The sequence below is a fragment of the Chelon labrosus genome (genome assembly GCF_963514085.1).
Source record: "Chelon labrosus genome assembly, chromosome: 1".
Taxonomy (NCBI): Eukaryota; Metazoa; Chordata; class Actinopteri; order Mugiliformes; family Mugilidae; genus Chelon; species Chelon labrosus.
Genome location: NC_140337.1, coordinates 23,230,596 through 23,250,535, shown reverse-complemented (window position 1 = coordinate 23,250,535; position 19,940 = coordinate 23,230,596). Strand labels below are relative to the sequence as shown.

The following is a 19,940-nucleotide window of genomic DNA, read 5'->3' as shown; positions in this document are numbered from 1 at the left end:
ATCACCAGTAACTTTACTGTATTTTTCCATGAATAAATGTACTTAGTGGCTGCGTGACAGTTTTGAAATATGAATGTGATGGTAAAACCTTTACAGTTACAAGAGTGCCTCTTGTCATCGGTACGAAAAGCAAAGTCTGGCCATAATAAAAAGCAAACCAGACAGAGGTTGAAAGACTGCGCGAGACAAAGAGCTTTGTGTCTGGGGCCCTTTTATTTCGTCAGTTTGTCTTACATTCAGGTTGGCCTGGTGCCAGACCAGACAACATCTAAAAGAGGAGAACAAAAACTATTATTCTAAAGTTCAGACAGCCTGTGACTATGAAAAAAACAACAACAAAAAAAACAGCGTCCATCAGCTCAGGTGTCACATAAATTCTACATCTGTTTCCACGATACCGCGGCGTTGCAACCGACAACATTATAGAACTATGTCTTACTTAATTTCTCTGTCACCAGAATTTATGGCAGTTGTCAAGGAAGATTTATTCTCTACTCTACGAGAAACACGAATCTATAATTGATGCAAAAGTGACAAGAGTTCAAACATGCAACAGAGCCTAAAAAAATAAACATTCTTTATATGCCCCTAACATTGCTATGAGGTCTTAGTTGTGTCTGAGCATGACAGTAGTGTTTGAACAAGTGATTTTTTCCTTATTCTCTTAAGGCACTCTAAAAGGTCCACTTTTTTTCATACAGTATATTGGAGTTAAGTTAAAACTACCTGGAGCTCAAACACCTGAAAAGACAATCCCTGAAGCAGGATGCGTCAGTCCCTGAGAAAAGTCAACGGAAGGAAGTCTTTCACAAATGTGGCCGGCTACTCGTCTACCCTCCGTTTCATCTTTTTGTTCATTGATTTCTTTTTCCATCTTCTTTTGCCGAGATGGTTGGTGAACAAGTTGTTATATCTCTCATCCTCCTCCTGCTTGTCCTTATCCTCTTTGTACCAGGGTCCCCACACGCCCCCGTTGTACTGAGGGTTGGATCGCAAGTCTATCGCCGGGTAGCGCACCGGCACAGCGGTCCTGTTGTACTGCGCTAGCCGCATTAGCATCTTCTTGACTATATGCGGAAAACGCTGGGACAGGTCCACTCTCTCGTAAGGATCAGCTGTGATGTTGAACAGCCAGATGGACTTGCCCCGGTCCCAGCGGACACGCTCGTTGTGCCAGCGATTGGTTAGCCGCTGGTTGGAGAAGGTCTGCGGGGGCACCCAGTCACTGAAGCCGGGCACACCGGTCAAGAGCTTCCAGTGGCCCACGCGGAGCGCAGCTTGAATTGCTGTGTTCCACAAGCCGTACCCGGCCTTCCACGAACCATTCTTGGCTTTGATGTAAATTGGGTCAATGTTATGAAGGATGTCCTGGCGAGGTGAAGGGCGGCCTTCGCTGATAGCCTCCCAAACATCGTACCCATCCAGATTTAGATCTTCATCTAAAGTTCCTTCTCCTAGGGTCACCAGTGTAGGGAACCAATCAGTAATGTGGACCAAAGATCGACATTTTGTCCCTTTGTTCACCAATAGAGGACTATGGACAAACCCCACTGCCCTGATGCCGCCCTCCCAGTAGGTGGCCTTGCTCCCCCTCAATGGCCAGTTGCTCCCTCCATTATATGGCTGGCCTCCATTGTCTGAGGAGTACACTATGACTGTGTTGTCATAATAACCGTAGCGTTTTAGAGCTACCGTGAGGTTATGGATTGCTTCATCTAGGCAGGAAACCATGGCGGCATATTTGCGGCGGTGCAGGTTCGGTATGCCCTTGTAGCGCTCGAGGTAGCGGGCAGGAACCTGAAGCGGGGAATGAACTGCCTGGTAAGCTAGGTAGAGAAACAAGGGTTGTCTGTGAGGGTCGTGATTGGCTAAAATGCTGATAGCCTTTCGGGTAAACATCACAGTAGAGTAGAGCCCGCGGTCCTGTTCCCAAGCCGCCTCCTCCCCTTCGTACAGGTCATAGCCACACATACCGGGCCCTTCACATTTATAGTGGCTGTAGTAATCCCCACTTCCCAACAGGGATCCAAAGAAAGTGTCAAAGCCACGCTGGGTGGGAAGGCAGCCACGTTTGTAGAAGCCCAGGTGCCACTTCCCCACCATGTGGGTGGAGTAGCCGGCTTGCTTGAGCTTCTGGGGTAGGGTGACGTTGTCCAGGGGGAGGCAGTTGGGTTGGGTGGCTCGGATGATGGAATGTTGAAGGCCTGTATGAATCTGATACCTATAAAAGAAGAGATATGACAGTTATAAGAATGACCCAAAAAAAGGGAACACATAGGAAAACCTGGTGGATTAAACTAGTGCGTCTGTTAAAAAGTCCAAGTGGTGAAAATGACATAATCTTATGCAGAAAATTCTCTGAAAAGCCTGCCTTGGTAGTAATTGCCCAGACTGTCAAAAGTTGCATAACCAGTCCAGAAACTGGGCCAGATGGGATAACAGTCTCTGCTGCATGAATTTACTACTACTACTACAACTACTTCTACTGCTACTGCACAGTCTGACATTTCAATAAGTTAATCTAAACACTGAATATGCTGCCAAGAGAGTATTTGTACTATAAATTGCACACTAATACCTTATTCAGTGCAGGTCTAATTACAGTGGACCCAGTCCAAAGCAAACACATCTGAGGCGACAGAAGGGTGCTTATGGGCTGCCGAGAACTGTGCAGTGTGCAACCAATGACACGCAGTGGAGGTGAGAGGCACAGGATGGTGCAAGTAAAAACAGAGAAGAGACCCGTCACTCAAGGCTCGACAGGAAACGAAGTTGTGACCTGGAGCAAAAGCTGTGGCATTTACAGAAAACTAACATAGGTGTACTAAATGAAAGGCAGAAGCCACAGTACGCACCGGGGACTTTTGATAGGAAGTGAAAATGTAAACACGTGTTTTTGGCACAAAACAACCATATTACATTACATCTGCAGGCATTTAACAGAATTTCTGACTCAGAAGAAACACTCCCCACCCGTTGGAGTTTCAAGACTCTCCCAATCCCAAACCACTACACAATGTCCGTTACTGGGCGATTGAGAACGTCACCAAGGATGAAAGAAATTTACGAAGGAAAGTGACGTAAAGGCTTTCTTAATAAACCCAACAAAGGCAAGTAAAACAATGCCGTTACCGTATTACCATGCATCGATCAAGCATAACATTATGTGCCTCCAAAACTGTTGTGACTCATCAGAGAATGGACATCGGCCTTCTGAGGGTGTCCTGTGATGTCTGGCAACAGAATGTTGTTAGTGGGGGGGCCTTTGAGGGGAGGGGCCTCTGTGGATCATCCCACAGATACTTGATCAGTTTGGGATCTAGTGAATTTGGAGACCAGGTCAACACCTTGTGATGTTCTTCATGCTTTTTTGAGTTGTTCCTAAAGCGTTTTTATGTGTTTGCCTGTGTTAGGCTGCATCCTGCTGGGGATGGATGCTGCCATCAAGGGGTGTTATTGCTAAGGGGTGGGGGTGCCTGGTCTGGTCTAGGTGGGTGGTACATGTCTAAGTAACATCCACATGAATGCCAGATCCAAAAGCTTCCCAGCAGAACATTGAATTGTCACAAGATGGTCATTGTTATTTACTTCTCCTGACAGTGGTTTTAATGTTGTGGCTCATCGGTGTACACTGTAAAACATAACATCTGAAACAGATGATTCCACTCATGAGCAAGGCCAGATATCAAATCCTACACGTTCGGCAAGCATCCAGTCTCTGTATCGTGTCCAGATCTTTTACGCTTGTTTATTGGTTTGGTTTTAGTGGCTTGGTTTATTTTAACTGAGACCTGACCAGAAAACACATTTTTTTGAAAAAATAGGCTTGTTTGCTTTCTTTCTTTCCAAGAGTTAGATGAGAAGGTGGCTCAGTAATTACATATTTTCGTGATTTCTCTGATTCATTATGTTGCCGCCAGTGTTTGGGTTTATCACATTTTGGCTAATTTAATTTAAGGTTTTAAATGTTCAGCTCTGTTTTTGACCAGGGACTCTTCTGAGTTCCTTTTTTGGTGTGACTGGGGAACTGCTTGGAACCGTATCCAAACATTTAGACTAATGCATTGCACATTTTCAAAGGATATACAACCCCCTTTTTTTTGTCAAATAATCAGTTAAAAGCAGTGAGCAGTGGGATCTGACTCTGAAGCAGCCAAGCCAACTTTGTCATTACTGATAACGTTTTTTGGCCCACAAAAAAAGTAGCTCAGCTGGAACTTTGGAAGCGGCTCTTGGAGTACAAAACACAAAAAGCTCTGACTTCATCTCTGTCTCACTCCCCACGTCTGCTTCGAGTGAAAGCAAGACACCCGAGACCCGGGGAACTGACACACCCAGATGCTTCTTCACCTTCTTCCCTCTTCTGAACTTCTCTCGCTCTCTGCTGAGGTTAGGGGGCGTGTAGTCAAACTGTCACCGGGGAGAGGGAGTGAAGATAAGTGTTTGGTTTAGGCTTTCGGCGAGAAGGACTCGGCTGGAGGAGGACCAGAAGGTGGTCAGGCTCGGTGGAACCTCAACCTCCCCGTGGGCAAGATGAAAGTCCTCGAGGGTTTTCACCACCATGTGTTGGGTCGTGTTTCAAACAAAACAATGAACTCGTTGATTTACAGTTCAAATCCTACACTCAATAAAATATGAACCAGACAGGAACATTAACATACAGTATATCCATCTACAACATCCACTCCCCTTACGCCAGCAGCTTGTAACGGAGACATTTTATAAGGGCTTTTATTTCAGTTTGTTGAAATTAACTTGCTCGCCGTGGTTTAAGAATATCCGTGATAAAATAATACTTATGTGAGTGTACATTGATCAGGCATAACATTATGACCACCTTCCTAATATTGTGTAGGTCTGCCTTGTGCCTCCAAAACAGTTGTAACTCATCAGAGAATGGACATGGGCCTTCTGAGGGTGTCCTGTGGTGTCTGGCAACAGGATGCTGTTAGTGGGGGGCCTTTGAGGTGAGGGGCCTCTGTGGATCATCCCACAGATGCTTGATCAGTTTGGGATCTAGCAAATTTGGAGGCCAGGTCAACACCTTGTGTGGTCAACATCCACACCAATGAATGCCAGGTCCAAAAGTTTCCCAGCAGAACATCGTATTGTCACAAGATGGTCAATGTTATTTACGTCACCTGTCAGTAGTCATAATGTTTTGCCTGATTGGTGAAAATCAATCAGCAACATGTGCTTGTAGAGCACCCACACTTTGGCTTCATTACAGTTTTACACGGAAATCAGAAAGACTTGATGTGTAGCAACGCGTCTCCTATGGCGTGTACTGCCAGTAGAACACTAGGTGTTACGTGACCAATCTACACAGCTGGATTTCAAATAGAAGCACATGTGTTTGGTCAGATATGTGTACGTGGACAACTGTAGAAAAGTCAAGACTCCAGCAGCATTTGTAGTACATGGAACAATTTTATTAGACCGACGCGTTTCGGCTCACGGGCTTCATCGCGGTCATCCAGTTCTTCCATATACTTCAAGAGTCTGCTGGAGTCTTGACCTCTCTACAATTTCTTCTTCTCCTCCATGCACCTCGGTAGCAGGTGACGACACAGCAGACATACAGTGCTTTTCTACAGGTCCACGGATGACTGAAAAAGCATCTGAAAAGCCACCTTGCTTTGCAGGTTCTTTGACGGTAAAAACAGACACCACCAGACGCAGCTTTTTGACAAATGCTGAATGCTTCTAAAGTCTAATGAGGTTATGGGAGTTATACATATCCGCCATCTTTATAGTTAAGTTTAATAATCACAGGCTGGATGGGGGGTAGATTCTGCATTTAGCACAGTTCATGATATTTCATCCAACAGCCAATGTACCGACACTACAGATGTTACGGATTTTGTGTAAAGTGTGTCTGCATGAATTTGTCTGACAGCTCACCCCTCACCAATTTCCTCACGGAAACCCTGACCCACGTTATCCCCAGAGTGTTTCAAAGCCAGCTGTAGCTGGTTGGAGGCGCTACGAACGTGCGTCCGGGGCATTTTGTTCCTCTGGAGAAAATTACAACGTCCGTGCCGCATTGTGCTTCGCTAAAACAAAATGCCATCTGGGTTTGATGCGTTCAAAACATTTGGAAAGCAAGTTAGGAAACAGCACTGTTTACAACATGGGCAAACTGATTCCCACAGATCCAAAGCCGGTTCCCAGGACCTTTAACATGTTTAACTTCGCAGCACAATTCTGAATCTGATACCTCTATTCATTGCAAGTCTTTGAGGTCAGGTCAGTGAATTCAGAACGAGACCACACTTGGCCTAATGGGAGCTAAGACAGTCTAGGTTTCATATGGCAATGGGAAGAACTTTTAGTCACTTGGTGGTCTAGGCAGGGGGACCTCTGAAAACCAACTAAAACATTCTGTGGTAGATAAAGAAGGCATTGTTGGTCTGTCATTAGGCACTACAGCGTAGCGTAGCAAACAAAGAAATGGATGGGAGTGAAGGGCATAAGTAAAGACAACATGTGCTTGTGGGTAAGACAACAACATCAACAACAAGATGTTCACAAAGCCTGGCGTAGGAATGTGTTTTGAGAAAAAAAAAATTTGTTTACTCCATCCACCCCTTTGTTAGAACAAAAACACACATAATGTGTAATTTACTCGGTAAAAAAAGAGAGCACTTGTAAAACCCTGTAAAAATCTAACCAGTGTTTCCACAAGATAAATACATGATGAATTTAGCCCTGTTATTTGCCCATAAATGTCTATGAAACGACTTTCTGGATGTGCTATGCTCCATTATCATCCATTTATAGGGAGGGTAATTTCTCCGCTCCTCGCCCTCACTTCATTTCTTTTTATTTGACGCGGAGGTTTCGCGTCAATGCCAAGAAAGCAATGGGAATGAAACGAGCGCTGTGAATCTTAAAAGGGAATAAAAAAAGGAATGAGCAAGCATGGAAAACACACATACGGTACATGTCTGTATGCGCACATTTATTAAGACATGCACAGCACCCTTTAAAAGCCCACTACCACTGCTCATGCAGCTCCTGCACGTTTGTGGTGCACGGTGGTGTTCACATACCAAGAGGTTACAGCCGTGTAATGGTAATGTCATGCTAAGTGCGGCCTGTGATCCCTCCACAAATCAGTCAAAGTAGCCCGAGGTCTGAGGAAAATGCTACAGGGTGGAGAAGAAAGATTTTCAAAGCGTCCCTGTGTTGTGTCTCTTTGACATGTGAAGGGGTTGACAGGGGAACTAGAACTTGATTTTGCAGGTTTTGGGGCACCTGAAGGACACTTCAAGCTCCTTTGTATTTATGAGGCCTTAAAATAATTACTGCACTTAACTATTGCCCTCTGGAGATATCTCCTCCTCCTGATGTCCAACGCGACTGATTTATAAGTTCTTTTAAAACCAAGAATCGTTCGGGCATGAATGGGCAGCCACGGCACAGAGGCCAAAGTTCCGGGGCCAGATATCTCTGCATCCTTTATTTAGCGTGGCGCGAAGCCATGTGCCGATTCTCATAGCAACCTCATTTCCGCATCTTATCACACACCGAACGCCGCTCCCGGAGTGAAACGCAGATTTGTGGGGTCTTAAATGCTGCCACAATCACAATATCTCTCTGGTTTACTTACACAGCCACTGAGCCACAAAGCCAACAAATCACACAAGCCATTAAACTGGAATCACAGAGCGCAGGCAAATCGCCCGAGTCCCACAAGACAAGTGCGTTGGCCCCTGCTCTCAGCCTCTGAGGTTGTGGAGGTTCCCGGGCAGGCCTGCTGCTGCCCAGGCCGGCCGGGGCCTACTAAGTTGTTTCTGTTCCACGTCTTCTTCACATATGGTTCAAATAAGCAGCCTCAACCCGGCGCTCTGCATTTAATCAAAGTCAGCCTTGGAGTAGCCCGTCTTACTTCCCTCTTCCTATCCGGCAGCCTCTTCGTTCACCTTCCTTGCTATCTCTGTAGATTAACTTGTTCCTTGGCCTCTGCGCTCTTAGGTTAGGGTTGTATTTCCATGATGTAACAAATAAATTCTCTCATGTCGGCATCAGCAGCGCCAACATCCACTTGCTCAGACGATCGTTTTGCTCCTAGAGTGCGGAGTGAACAAGGGAAGTGTAGCAGTGACAGGTCATCGAAACGACAAGAAAAGGGTGACTGAGAGGCAATGATGAGTTCAAGATAAGCGTGGATGATAGAGTGGTAGTGACATAAACAATCCTGGCAGTTTAGGCGGATTGAAACCCAGAGGTCTGTAATATAAGTGAGCTGTGTTCAGGGATGTCAGAAGAGCCTTTTGGAATCCAGCTGCTCTCCTTGCTAGAAGTCTGCTCCTCATTGCCCCTGGGCCCCAAAGAGTGTTATTCATCTTTTGTTTGTTGATGGATGGTAGCTCATTCTGTGATGTACGACCTTGATAAAGAAATGTAATTTGGGGGGAAAATCTTGGATCAAGAACATTGACTGCAGCTTTAATACTTAGCTTACAGCCTATTTTACCTTTTAAAGCCAGTTAGAATTTGTTAGCATTACGCCATAACTCACCAAAGGTCAAGTGAAAGGGTGCAAAGTCTTCCGAATTCGGCGACCAATACAAGAGCTGAAACGTTTGTTCATGACGTATGTGACGTGCCAGAGAGTCCACATGCTGGATTTGCCTGGACAGGCAATTTGACATGGCTTGCAAGCTCTGGAACATTCAATCTTTCACGCTCCAGAAGCGTGTTCACTAAATTACAAAGGATCTCCATCATCCCAAGCAAGTGGAAAAGGTTTAAAACTATGGGTTTGACCTTGTCCCGCATACATTTCTGAAAAAAAATCTAACACTTGTTAATTTTAGGTGCTGCCGGGAGGGATCCATGGGAGAGACTGATGGGGCTGGAGAGTCTGGCTCTAAACTTGAAAGGCAGCTCCACCTTTAAGCCTCTAATCTCATCAGTGCAGCTTAAAGAAAGCCAGAGAGGTTGGAATTTTTCTGATGCCATGGGTTTCCCGGGGGCGGACAGCATGGACAGCTGTTGCACCAACAGCTGTACACAACTGCATCTATATATCTGCCCGGTCCCTTTGTCTTCGCCTTCTCGGTTTTCATGATCTCATGTCATGCTGAACAAAGTGCTGTCAACTTACTACGGACTAAATCCTCTACAATATGTTTCGCTGGTGCTTCCAAGGCTGTGAGGCCAGAGCTAGGGAATGACACGAAAATACAATTATCTATGACATCTGCTCACTAGTTCACACTTTACTCTCTGTACACCAACCAGTACAAATATTATGAACATTTACGAATAAATGACTTGGTGCGTCTCTTGAGAATGCCATATGGTTCTTGTAGCTAGCGTGCTAATAGTGTGAGAAATGAGCAGGTGGAAAGAACTGACTGACAAGGGCCGAATCGTTATGCATGGCTGGATCGGAGCTTTTCAAAACCCGCAAGACTCCCCTTGAGCAGTGGCAAGTACCTGCTGATAATGCGTAAGGACAGCAAGCGTCTTCTACAGGATACTGAAATGCTACGTCTAACCCTTTCCTTTGCTAATGCCAGTAGCAGTGTCAGAAAGAGAAGCGAACTAGAGTCAACTTCAAATCAGATCCAACCTGTTGCAATCCATCCCTAATCAGGACTCCCAAAGAGAAAATAAATCTAAAGGGGGGCAAAGGATTGCTTAACAAGTAGTGTGTCAATATTCTCCTAAAAGGTGTCCCAATGCCTGAACCAGAAAAGAAAACAGAACATCACTCTTCAGCTGATCTGCTAGAAATAACGTCATTGTGCACCTTGGTCCAATGTGGTCAAAGGTTCACAGTTAAGCAAATCGTGTTCTACTCTGCTTTAGCCAGAGTCAACAAGTTTTTAAGACATCTTTGGACCAATTTTATCCTACGCGTACATGCCGAACCAAATCCTCAAGTGAGACATGACGAAGGCCTAATCTCTCAGAGGGAGACTGGTGACCCGCTTCTCAGCTGATTCATTCTGTGATACTTTCCAAATGCATAGATCCAGCCCTGTGATACTTGATGGGAAAAGTTGGTGTGAAAGGAGGATGTAGGATTCTTTGAGCATGACTCTGCACTGGCGACTAAGGCTTTCTTTTATGCAGTCTCATTTTGAAACAACAACTTTCCTGCTACAATCACTTTCAGATATCGTAGCGATCAAGGCCATTTATAGTTTAGGAGGGCTGTCAGGAATGGGCTACACTTGCAATAAAAAGGCTTTCAATGGCTGTATGTTCATATTTGATGTGTCGACAGATACAAGGTATTATAGTATCAGACATACTGGAAAGCGGATCAGTCACACCAGCAGAAATCACTGGTTTAGCCCAGGTTTTCCCTGATCCCTTGTTTTCATTCCGCTTTGCATGTGTTGTGTTACAGCTGAGGCGGAGGAGTTAGGGCAAGATACTAATCTGTCTTTCTGGGATTCTGGATTTGAAACAATGCAAATTTGTGGTCTTGCCCCACAAAAATATTCTTGTTAAAATAATCTTAGCGTTACCCCAGAGACAACCGGCCTCGGTAACCTGTCAAGCGAGGAAAACCTGTCGCTCAGGGTGACAGCTGAGCAAAACAGAAAAAAGCAAAGCACTGCAAAGGCAATAAAATTATAATAAAATCTGATTATATGCAGCGAGTGGGCTGTTGAGTTCAGATGTAGGTGGCTGCTATAGTAACCAGTCTAAACAGCATGTAAAAGCTTAATCAGGCTCTAGTGAAGCGCTTATGTTTTGCATTCAGCCCCGCACGGAGTCTGATATTTGTTCCGACAAGCCCGCGCGAGTGCGCCAGGAAGACTTTCAAATAACTTTGTGGGAGCTTTAGCGAGCGTCCAGCTGACAAAGACAGCTGATGTTAACACGCGGACGGATCGCACGCCTTCACTCAAGCCCGACCGCAGACACCAGCGCTCTTTTGCAACCATCCGTCCAGGCCCGAAAGCCTGGAAACTTAATTGAATCTACACCTACATTTCCACATGGATGTCAGCTGAGGGTGGGGGCCCCACTCAGAGAGATGGGAGCAGCTCCGAGAGGCCCGAGGAATGGAGAGGTGGCTGCACTTTTCTCATTATTTTCTCGGACGCCTGCCAAAAAAAATGTGTTGCCCAGCAAGCTTTTCTTTTGCTGAGGAGTGGAACAGATGGTGGAGCTGAGGTGGAAGCCCCGCAGAGCTGCATGTACAGAGAGGGGAAACGACCGATGTGAAACATTCTATAAGCAAACTACAAAGCCAGACCTACACTGACTCCCCGTGATACTGCACGGGTTAACCCTCTAGGGTGAAAACTTAAAATTTTGTATGATTCCTAAGCAGATTTATGGACGTTTATGAAGAACATGCATCTGAAATAGTGGGATCTTCCTGAATCTAAAGTGTATCCGTCAGTCTCCCGTGTCTTGTGAGTTCAGCTTTGAGTTATTACTCCAAAACTGAGTAAACTGCAGCTGTTAACGCCTGTGCAGAAACCCCACAATGCCAATAATCCCTAGCTCCACATGACTTCCATTCAAACAGCTTCTCTCTAGAAATATTTCCCCGTCGGGTCATTATTATGGATGCACCAATCTCACTTTTTGACAAACCAAGTGCATGCAGTTAGGTTTGGGGTAACTGCCAATGCTGAATGTAATATTACAGTTCTAACAATGTCTCTCAGATCAGATGTTGGGGTTTCGTCGATGCCACATGTGTAGGGGTGGCAATGTTTGTGAACTAAAACTGAACGTTTAAAGGGGAATTACCATTTTTTACAACCTGGACCTTATTTCTGGAATAAAATACGATCGTTTACTCACCCATATAACTTTGGTGTCATTTGGAGTCGTTTGGACGATATTTAGATCCGCATATATACATATAGTGGGAGTGAATGGGGCACCGAAACTCCGGACTCAACGGGGAATAGCACTTGCGTATCATAACAAAATATCAGTGAAATGAACGCATTTCGAGGCAGATAATGAGTTATTCAGAGGCTGCATTTCGGTGCCCCATTCACTCCCACTGTATGGATATACGCGGATCTAAATATCGTCTGAACGACAAATAATGAGAAGTTAACATTATGCTGCTGTAAAGTGGTATCGGGTACAGTTCTGTCAGAACGTAAAACCCAGAATCAGACCAGAAGCAGTGTTGGTATCGGTGCCTCCAGAGGCATCATGGTCTTAATCAGTAAGCTGGTGGGGATTTAGGACTTTTGGGATATGCAGGCTTTTTTGAAGGCTTTGCTGTGTGGCCGGTGGTACCAAGCTTTAGCTGTAATTCTGGTCTTCAAACTTTTGAAGAAGCATTGATATGGATTCAAGTCAGCAGGTGACCAATGTCCACTATGCAGCATTAACCACAGCATCACATGACTTGGAAAGTGTTTGTTTTCCAGGTAATTACTGGAAAAAGGTAAACGTATTGCACATTTGAAAAAGCAAAGACAAGTACACTAATGCTAACCAGCCTCCACGGAGAAACCCTGCTTTGATGATACCAAAAAACACTAAAGAAAGGCAACCAGACTTGTAGAGTTTCTCGAATACGCTTCATCCAAGCAGCTTCTTCAGATGAGTGGCGAGACGTCTTCAAGGAACTCCACATCTTGTCTTGTGAGTTTCTGATGGGTAACGCCCACGGGTGTTCCTGCTTGAACCCCCAACTCCTCCATCAGTCCTTTCCTGTAGAACTGAAGACTTGGATGAAACGTCTTCAAGAAACTCCACAAATCCAGTTGCCTCTCTTTAGCGCAGATAATGCGTTATTTAGAGGTTGCGTTTCGGTGCCCCAATCACTCCCACTATATGGATAAATGGTGACGGAACAGAAAATAAGATCATTATTATTATAAACCCCGTCAGGTGGCAGGATTCAGGTGCTCCTAATGCTCACATCATCCACCTGACAGACGTTATCAATCACATCATTCAGTTCCACTTTCTTTTAATGAGTATTACTTTGGAGTTGAATGCATCTAAACTCCAGTCGAATGCATTTAGATTGTTTGAATCCTGCTGAGTGAACTTCCTTGTGGTGCTTTCTATGATGCGCCTCTTTGCTGTCTTTGCACCAAGTATTTGAATGCATCGTGCACATTTTCCTGGCTTGCCCCTTGGACTGGAGTGCAGAAATATGTAGAAGGCTTAGTAACTGTCTCTCTGACAATAATGAACACAACATATATCTAAATGCCTGCACTGTTCCAGCTGATTACAGAGTCGTCTGGGGTTTTCTTTCCATTTCTAATGCAGCTTGACAGAAACGTGGCAGACCACTTGGACCCCTTTAAAAGATCATTTTTAAACTCCATATATGATGGCTGCTTGAGGGCCACAGTAGGGACCCCTAATGCACTTTACCTGCCGGTCATGAGTTGGCTCCTGGACGGGCTGCAGAGGGGCTGCACGTAGTAATTCTCCAGCTTGACTCCCTGCGCTGCCAGCCGGTCCAGCGCCGGGGTTTTGATCTCGGAGCCGTGGTACCCGACGTCCCGGAACCCCTGGTCGTCCACCAGGATGAAAACGATGTGGGGCCGGGAGCTCGCCTTGCCGAACTCGTTCCCTCGGTTGCGCTGCGCGGCGTTCCAGTTTTCCCACGACATCTGAACGCTCCACGTCTTGGAGACGATGAAGCCGAGGAACAGACTCACCGGGACCCACAGCATAAACATGTTTCAGGCGGATCCGGAGCCGGCGGAGGGGTTACTGGCGGAGGTCCGTGTAGCGCGGTGCGTGGTGCACATGTTCAGGGAGAACAGCAACACTTGGAAATCGGGTTCGCATCGCGTTCAGTCTTTTTTTTTTCTTCCAGCAACCGCACAGTCTTCTCTGACAGGAGGAGGAGAAGGGGGGGCAAAAAAAAAAAAAAAAAAAAAAAAGTTAGGACGCAGTCTGTGAATCCACTTGGAGGCGAAATAGCTGCATCTCCCCCAGCTGCTGGTGGATTTTTACGCCACGCACTGCGTCGCCGATCATTCCTCCGGCTGTGTGGTTCCTTGAGTTCCCAGAGCTCCGACGCGCCGTGAAGCAGCTGCTGGGGCCAGTCCACAGCTGATGTCCATCCTGTCACACCGCTTCCAAAAGCGAGACAAGCTCCGAGGACTGAATCCAATCACTGGACGGTGCGTTCCGGAGGAGGCAGGTCCATGTGCGCAGACCCCCGCTCACTGCGCTGCACGGTGCTGCGTTCACAAGCTGCTCGTAACACCCCTCCCCACCTCCCCACTCCCTGCTCCTGGCTTTGGTGGGAGTGATTGATTTCCATTAAAATGTGTTACGCTTGCTTGTCTTGCATGTTCGAGCTTCGCCGTGCAGAGTGATGACTGTATTTCTGGGAAGAACTGCTGTCCTTTGGCTATTTTATTTATCCCGTGAGGAACTCGGTATCCAGTAGCAACCGTACACAGAGACAGAAGGAACTACAGTCAGCAGAAAGAGGCCAATATAATATAAAATGTATAATATCGTGCACAATAAATCAGTTTACAGACAGTATTTGAGTATGTATGACACTATACAAGAGTATACACACCGATCAGCCACAACATTAAGACCACTGACAGGAGAAGTAAATCTCATGGACCATCTTGTGACAATACAATGTTCTGCTGGGAAACTTTTGGACCTGGCATTCATTGGTGTGGATGTTACTTAGACATGTAGCACCCACCTAGACCAGACCAGGCACCCCCACCCCATAGCAATGATACTCCTTGATGGCAGCAGCGTAACGGTTTAGGAACAACTCAAAAAACATGAAGAACATCACAAGGTGTTGACCTGGCCTCCAAATTCACTAGATCCCAAACTGATCAAGTATCTGTGGGATGATCCACAGAGGACCCTCCCCTCAAAGTTCCCCCACTAACAACATTGTGTTGCCAGACACCACAGGACACCCTCAGAAGGCCCATGTCCATTCTCTGATGAGTCGCAACTGTTTTGGAGGCACAAGGGAGGCCTACACAATATTAGAAAGGTGGTCACAATGTTATGCCTGATTGGTGTACATTGTATTAATGCAGTGGAATTAACCATATAGTTGCTCTCATTGATGTTTCTTCTACTATCCAACAGAAGTCTAAAATGTTGGATAAATCAAGACCCGTTCTTTAAGGATGAGACAACCATTTCAAATGCACAACTAATTGATGCAGCCATGCTACTTCCACAGTCACTATCTAGTAAACCAAGTTTATGGCATGTGAAATTCATTTTCCCAACACCTCTTCGAGGCAGCAACCTCAGCTGCTGACTTCTCCATCAGCAGGTTTTCACTGATCACGGGCCGTGTCATTAGATTACAGACGGCGCTGGTTGAATCTCACGACTACCGTCTTTCCACACGCTGTAGTTTTTAGCTGCGACCCCTCAGCGGACAGAGCAATTTGTTTTTCTATTCTGGATTTACACTCATGAAACCGGGCATGTGATTTATGCGCTGGCCCCGGAGAAGAAGAACATAAATTACAAAAACAGAGCAGGAGAGATACATTTCACATCCTTACATGGGGGATGAGGGAAGCTAAGGTTGCATGGACAACCAATACGCAAGGCTTTGGGACAGTTATCCCACGCTGGTCAAAAGAAAGAGTGAATAAAGAGGGAAACAGAGCACAAGTTAGCATGATTCTAAAGGTCAGTTGCATTTTGGCAAATTGGGGAAGTCACATGATAGTTTCCTACATAGCATTGCAGACTTCACTGACCTGTGACATGGTAGCTTTGTGTCAAAGGTCAATTTTATGCAAACGTTCAAAAAGCAAGCTGAAACGAGAGCAACTGGACTTAACAGACATTCCATCCAAGTAGCTTAGTCAGTGAAAGAGGCAAATCCGTGGGTGAAACTCATCAAAAATGAATGAACGAAGGAAGACACCGTAACCGACGTATGTAGCCTACGCCGGTGCAAGACGTTTATACTTGTGCGCTCGTCAGTCTGGCTCGCTCTGTAATACGCCACCCAAACACTAGTCGGCGCTGTGCCTTTTTTTGCCAGTCAGGTTAATTTTTGTTTGTACTTCCTGCTTCACTTTCAACAACGGCGACTGGAACTTTCACTGGAATTTTGCCGAAGTTGGGTTGAACAAATGTTAACCTTTCCTCGATGTGCTCCATCTTTATTGATCCAAAACAATCAATTCGGACAAAGAGGACCAACCAGAGATCTTGCGGTCTGCGTCGCTGTGACGCGTAGTTACATTTCTGAGGAGGTGCACGTCCGGCTGTGGCATTAGGGTCTACGTAGGGTCCGGGCTACGCCATCAAAGAGGTGTAATCCATGCATTATGCATTAGTAGCATGATGCAAATTCCTATGCTAGCTTGGTATGTGATTTGCAAAGAGGAGTATGATCCTTTGCTACCACACTAAAGAAACCAGACTTTAATTAAGAAAAGTTAAAAGCCATGAAAATGAACAATGACTCCAAGTTCCGTACATGCAGACCCAGACCATACGTAAGTCAATTTTAGTTTGCCTTTGCTGTTGTTGGGTTTGATGTTTCCTTACTTTTAATATGGTATCTCTATAATCTCATCTTATCCATCTTATCTCACCCAGGTCACGATGGATGTCAAAAAAGCTAAAACGAAGGAAACTGGACTCAAACAAGTCAAACAAACAAATTCACGTCATCACTAGAAAGTAGTCGCTGACCATGGGCATTTTTAAACCGTGCAGCTCATAAATTAATTCAGGGGAAAACTATTTGAATATATACTCTGTCGGCAAAGGATCATTTTTGAGTCCTGCCGCAGAACAAGTTGAAGAAAGCTCCTCAGAAATGGTAGAGCACCTCCACTAAAGCCCCAGAAAGGTGGCAAGTTTGCAGGTACATGTGCGGCCTGTGTGTAAATATGGAAAAATCTTAAAAGGTAAATTTAGCCCCAAACGCCTTGCAGCCATGAACAGGCCTGAGTGTTTCCAAATTTCTGACTTTATCTCATTCAAGGTGTTTGTTGACTCAAGCGTTTGCCGATGCAGATGCAGCTCCTACCTGGTTATGATCTATCACTGCCCATATTAGGCTGCGACATAAAGAGGCCTGCTGTGAGCCACTGAATTGGGCAGGAGGTGTCTAGAGGGGGTCTGTACAGTGCTGCCGTGAAAGACCCTCACATGCTGTAACTGTCGAGGCATGCATGCACAGCGCGCGCACAAACACACCCAGCAACCCAGCGGCACGAAGACACGAATAAATTTAATGGTTAGAAAACAAAGTTGACAGATCGTTGCGTCCAGAGCAAACAGCATGCAACGAGGGTGTCTCCAGCATGTCTGCGCAGGTCACCAGAACGGGCTCCAGTTTATGAATCATTACGGCGCACGGTGGAATAAGATGCAATCATTTCCTCCTTCTTCTTTCTCCGGGAGAGTAACTGAGTCAAATCCAGTTCACAAAATGAGAACTCTGCACAGTAGGAGAGGTACAGTTCCTTAGTCATGCTATCACAAAGGGCCGGATATCATTCAGAAACAATTTGGCCCACTCCAAGCTGTGACCACAGGCTCTCTGGATGAGCTCATTCTCATCGCCACCCATCGCTGCTCCAAAAGGCTGTAGCACGGCATACAAGGAACCGGGCACGGATTAAGAGTAAGTGAGTACCAACGGAAGCCCGGGCCCCGGCTTTTTCCAAGAAATCCTTTGTTTGGATGGTTGCGTAAAACAGCGGGTAGGTGCCCACATAGGGGCACACCCCTACCCACATTCAACACACAAAGAGTACAAGCTGACACTCGGGAGAGGAAATGCCCTGCTTTCAGTGCATACCTGAGAGTTATCCACCAGGCTTGGTTGGGGGGTGGGGGGGGTGCTTAGCTATAGCTTAATAAAATTCCAGAGAAAAGCAATTAGTTATGCTATGTGAAACTGTGTCAGGGTAATGGAGACAACTCTGCGCCTCCAATGGCTTTTTTCCACATCTGGGGTTTTGCAAGAGTTGCAAGGTTTTTGTGGGATTGAAGTATTCATACCCCCCAGATGGGGTATACTCAATTTGGTGAAACTGACGTTTTTTGGTTGCGATGTCAGATGGTTTAAGCTGTGTTTCCTGCAGATCACAGTTTTCTAACATCCAATATATTGGCCTCAGCCTCAACTGTACTTTGCCTCCATGGTTGTGCTTGTTACTCTATCTCTACTTCATCAGTTCCCTCAATCATATTATGACTGAGCTATAAACCTCATTGGTTTTGTTGCCGTTGAGTTGGTTCTGAGATGTAAATGTCTGTCTACACCGATCAGGCATAACATTACGTCCTTCCTAATATCGTGCAGGTTTCCCTTGTACCTCCAAAACAGTTGTGACTCATCAGAGAATGGACATGGGCCTTCTGAGGGTGTCCTGTGGTGTCTGGGAACAGGATGTTGATAGTGGGGGGCCTTTGAGGGGAGGGGCCTCTGTGGATCATCCCACAGATACTTGATCAGTTTGGGATCTTGTGAATTTGGAGGTCATGTCAACACCTTGTGATGTTCTTCAGGTTTTTCCTAAAGTGTGAGTCGTTCCTAATGCCTTTTGTGTGTGTTCCTGTGTCAGGCTGCATCCTGCTGGGGATGGCTGCTACCATCAAGGAGTGTCATTGCTATGAGGTGGGGGTGCCTGGTCTGGTCCAGGTGGGTGCTACATGTCTAAGTAACATCCACACCAATGAACATTGAATTGTCACAAGATGGTCAATGCTATTTAATTCTCCTGTCAGTGGTTTTAATGTTGTGGCTGACTGGTGTATTCTGTATAGAGCCAAATGCAACACTTCCTCCCACTGTGCAGCGATGAAGCTAAAATATTTATTTACTCCATTCGTTTAAACCAGTGCAGTTAAATGACCCCAGAGTGTACAAAGAGTCAGTACTGAAGTGTTGACATGGGGATTATAGATTATCCACATGATCTGTAGCACTCTCGTGGGTTATTGTGTCAGACATTCCAGAGTAAGATGAGAGGGGCGCAGATAGAGCCTACATAGCTGCAGTACAGTACCTGGTGCCTCAGAGTAGATAACCCCTGATTATCTGATAGAAGGGGAATGTCAGCTATGCTGATGCATTAGTCTTGGGTTTTAGCCCATCTAAAGCCATGTAAGGCACTGTTACTCATCTGAAGACAATCCAGTGTTCAGAAAATATCAACCTGCACTGTGTCTGTCTGTGTGTCTCTCTCTCCAGGAACTCCTTGTTTTAAACCATCTCTAGCCTAACACAAACCATTTGCTTTGCGGAATTTGCTGCAGCACCACCCAGCCTGGAATGATGCCATATTCAAAAGAAGCAAAAAGAGATTGTGGTAAATTAAATCCATCCAGTCAGGGATATAAAGGATGGAAAGTCTTAATGCTCATATACTGTTAGTCATTTAATGCTTTAAGACCCTTGGCTGATCAGCTACTCAGCAATGAGGGTGGACAAAGCGATTATTAAGTGGTACTTAGACTGAAGCTCTCCATAAAGCATGTTAATCTGTACTGGATCCAAAGCTTGGCCGTGTTGAAGACTTGTGGGCCACCAGCAGATCACAATTTTTTAATTTATCTAGCACTGTCTGCCATCGAGTATTTTGTCCTCGACCTCAACTGTACTAGGCTAGTTTGCAAAAGCTAGCAAGCTAGCATGCTCAACCTAGCCGCAGAAAGGGAGTACTTGATAAACAAGAAAGCTAACACGGTGGCCATGCATTACTTTCCCGTTAAACCAGCATGGTTTGTTACTATGATGCGACTTCATACATCAGTTTGTCACAATTTCAATCACAAGACGACTGAGTTACAAAACTGTCGTATTCCAAAATGGATTGAAATCTTGGTCGTGTTGAAGAAGTGACAGAAATTTGCAGGGACGCCTTCCGATTTGGGGTACTGATCTGCTATTGCAGCAGGTATATTGTGCCAGATGATGTAGTAGTCTGTATTTTAAAAACAGTAAAGGTCCATAACTTTCTCCTTGAATATTCAAGCAA

General features: G+C 45.5%; 1 protein-coding gene across 1 annotated transcript; it reads right to left on the bottom strand.

Annotated features, from left to right (window-relative positions):
• Positions 1 to 13,796, bottom strand: arsj (arylsulfatase family, member J). Its single transcript, XM_084547369.1, has 2 exons — positions 13,342 to 13,796; positions 1 to 2,221 (listed from the first exon to the last, which is right to left on the bottom strand). The coding sequence occupies exons 1-2, from the start codon at positions 13,650 to 13,652 to the stop codon at positions 823 to 825; spliced, it is 1,710 nt and encodes a 569-aa protein (XP_084403495.1). The 5' UTR covers positions 13,653 to 13,796; the 3' UTR covers positions 1 to 822.
• Between the last annotated feature and the right edge of the window lie 6,144 nt (positions 13,797 to 19,940).

What these genes read in the sequence shown, in the direction of transcription:
- arsj (XM_084547369.1), bottom strand. Translation starts at nt 13,652, where the DNA reads ATGTTTATGCTGTGGGTCCCGGTGAGTCTGTTCCTCGGCTTCATCGTC. An exon ending in AGCCAACTCATGACCGGCAG is followed by an intron (nt 2,222 to 13,341) that starts GTAAAGTGCATT and finishes CTTCTTTTATAG; the next exon opens with GTATCAGATTCATACAGGCC.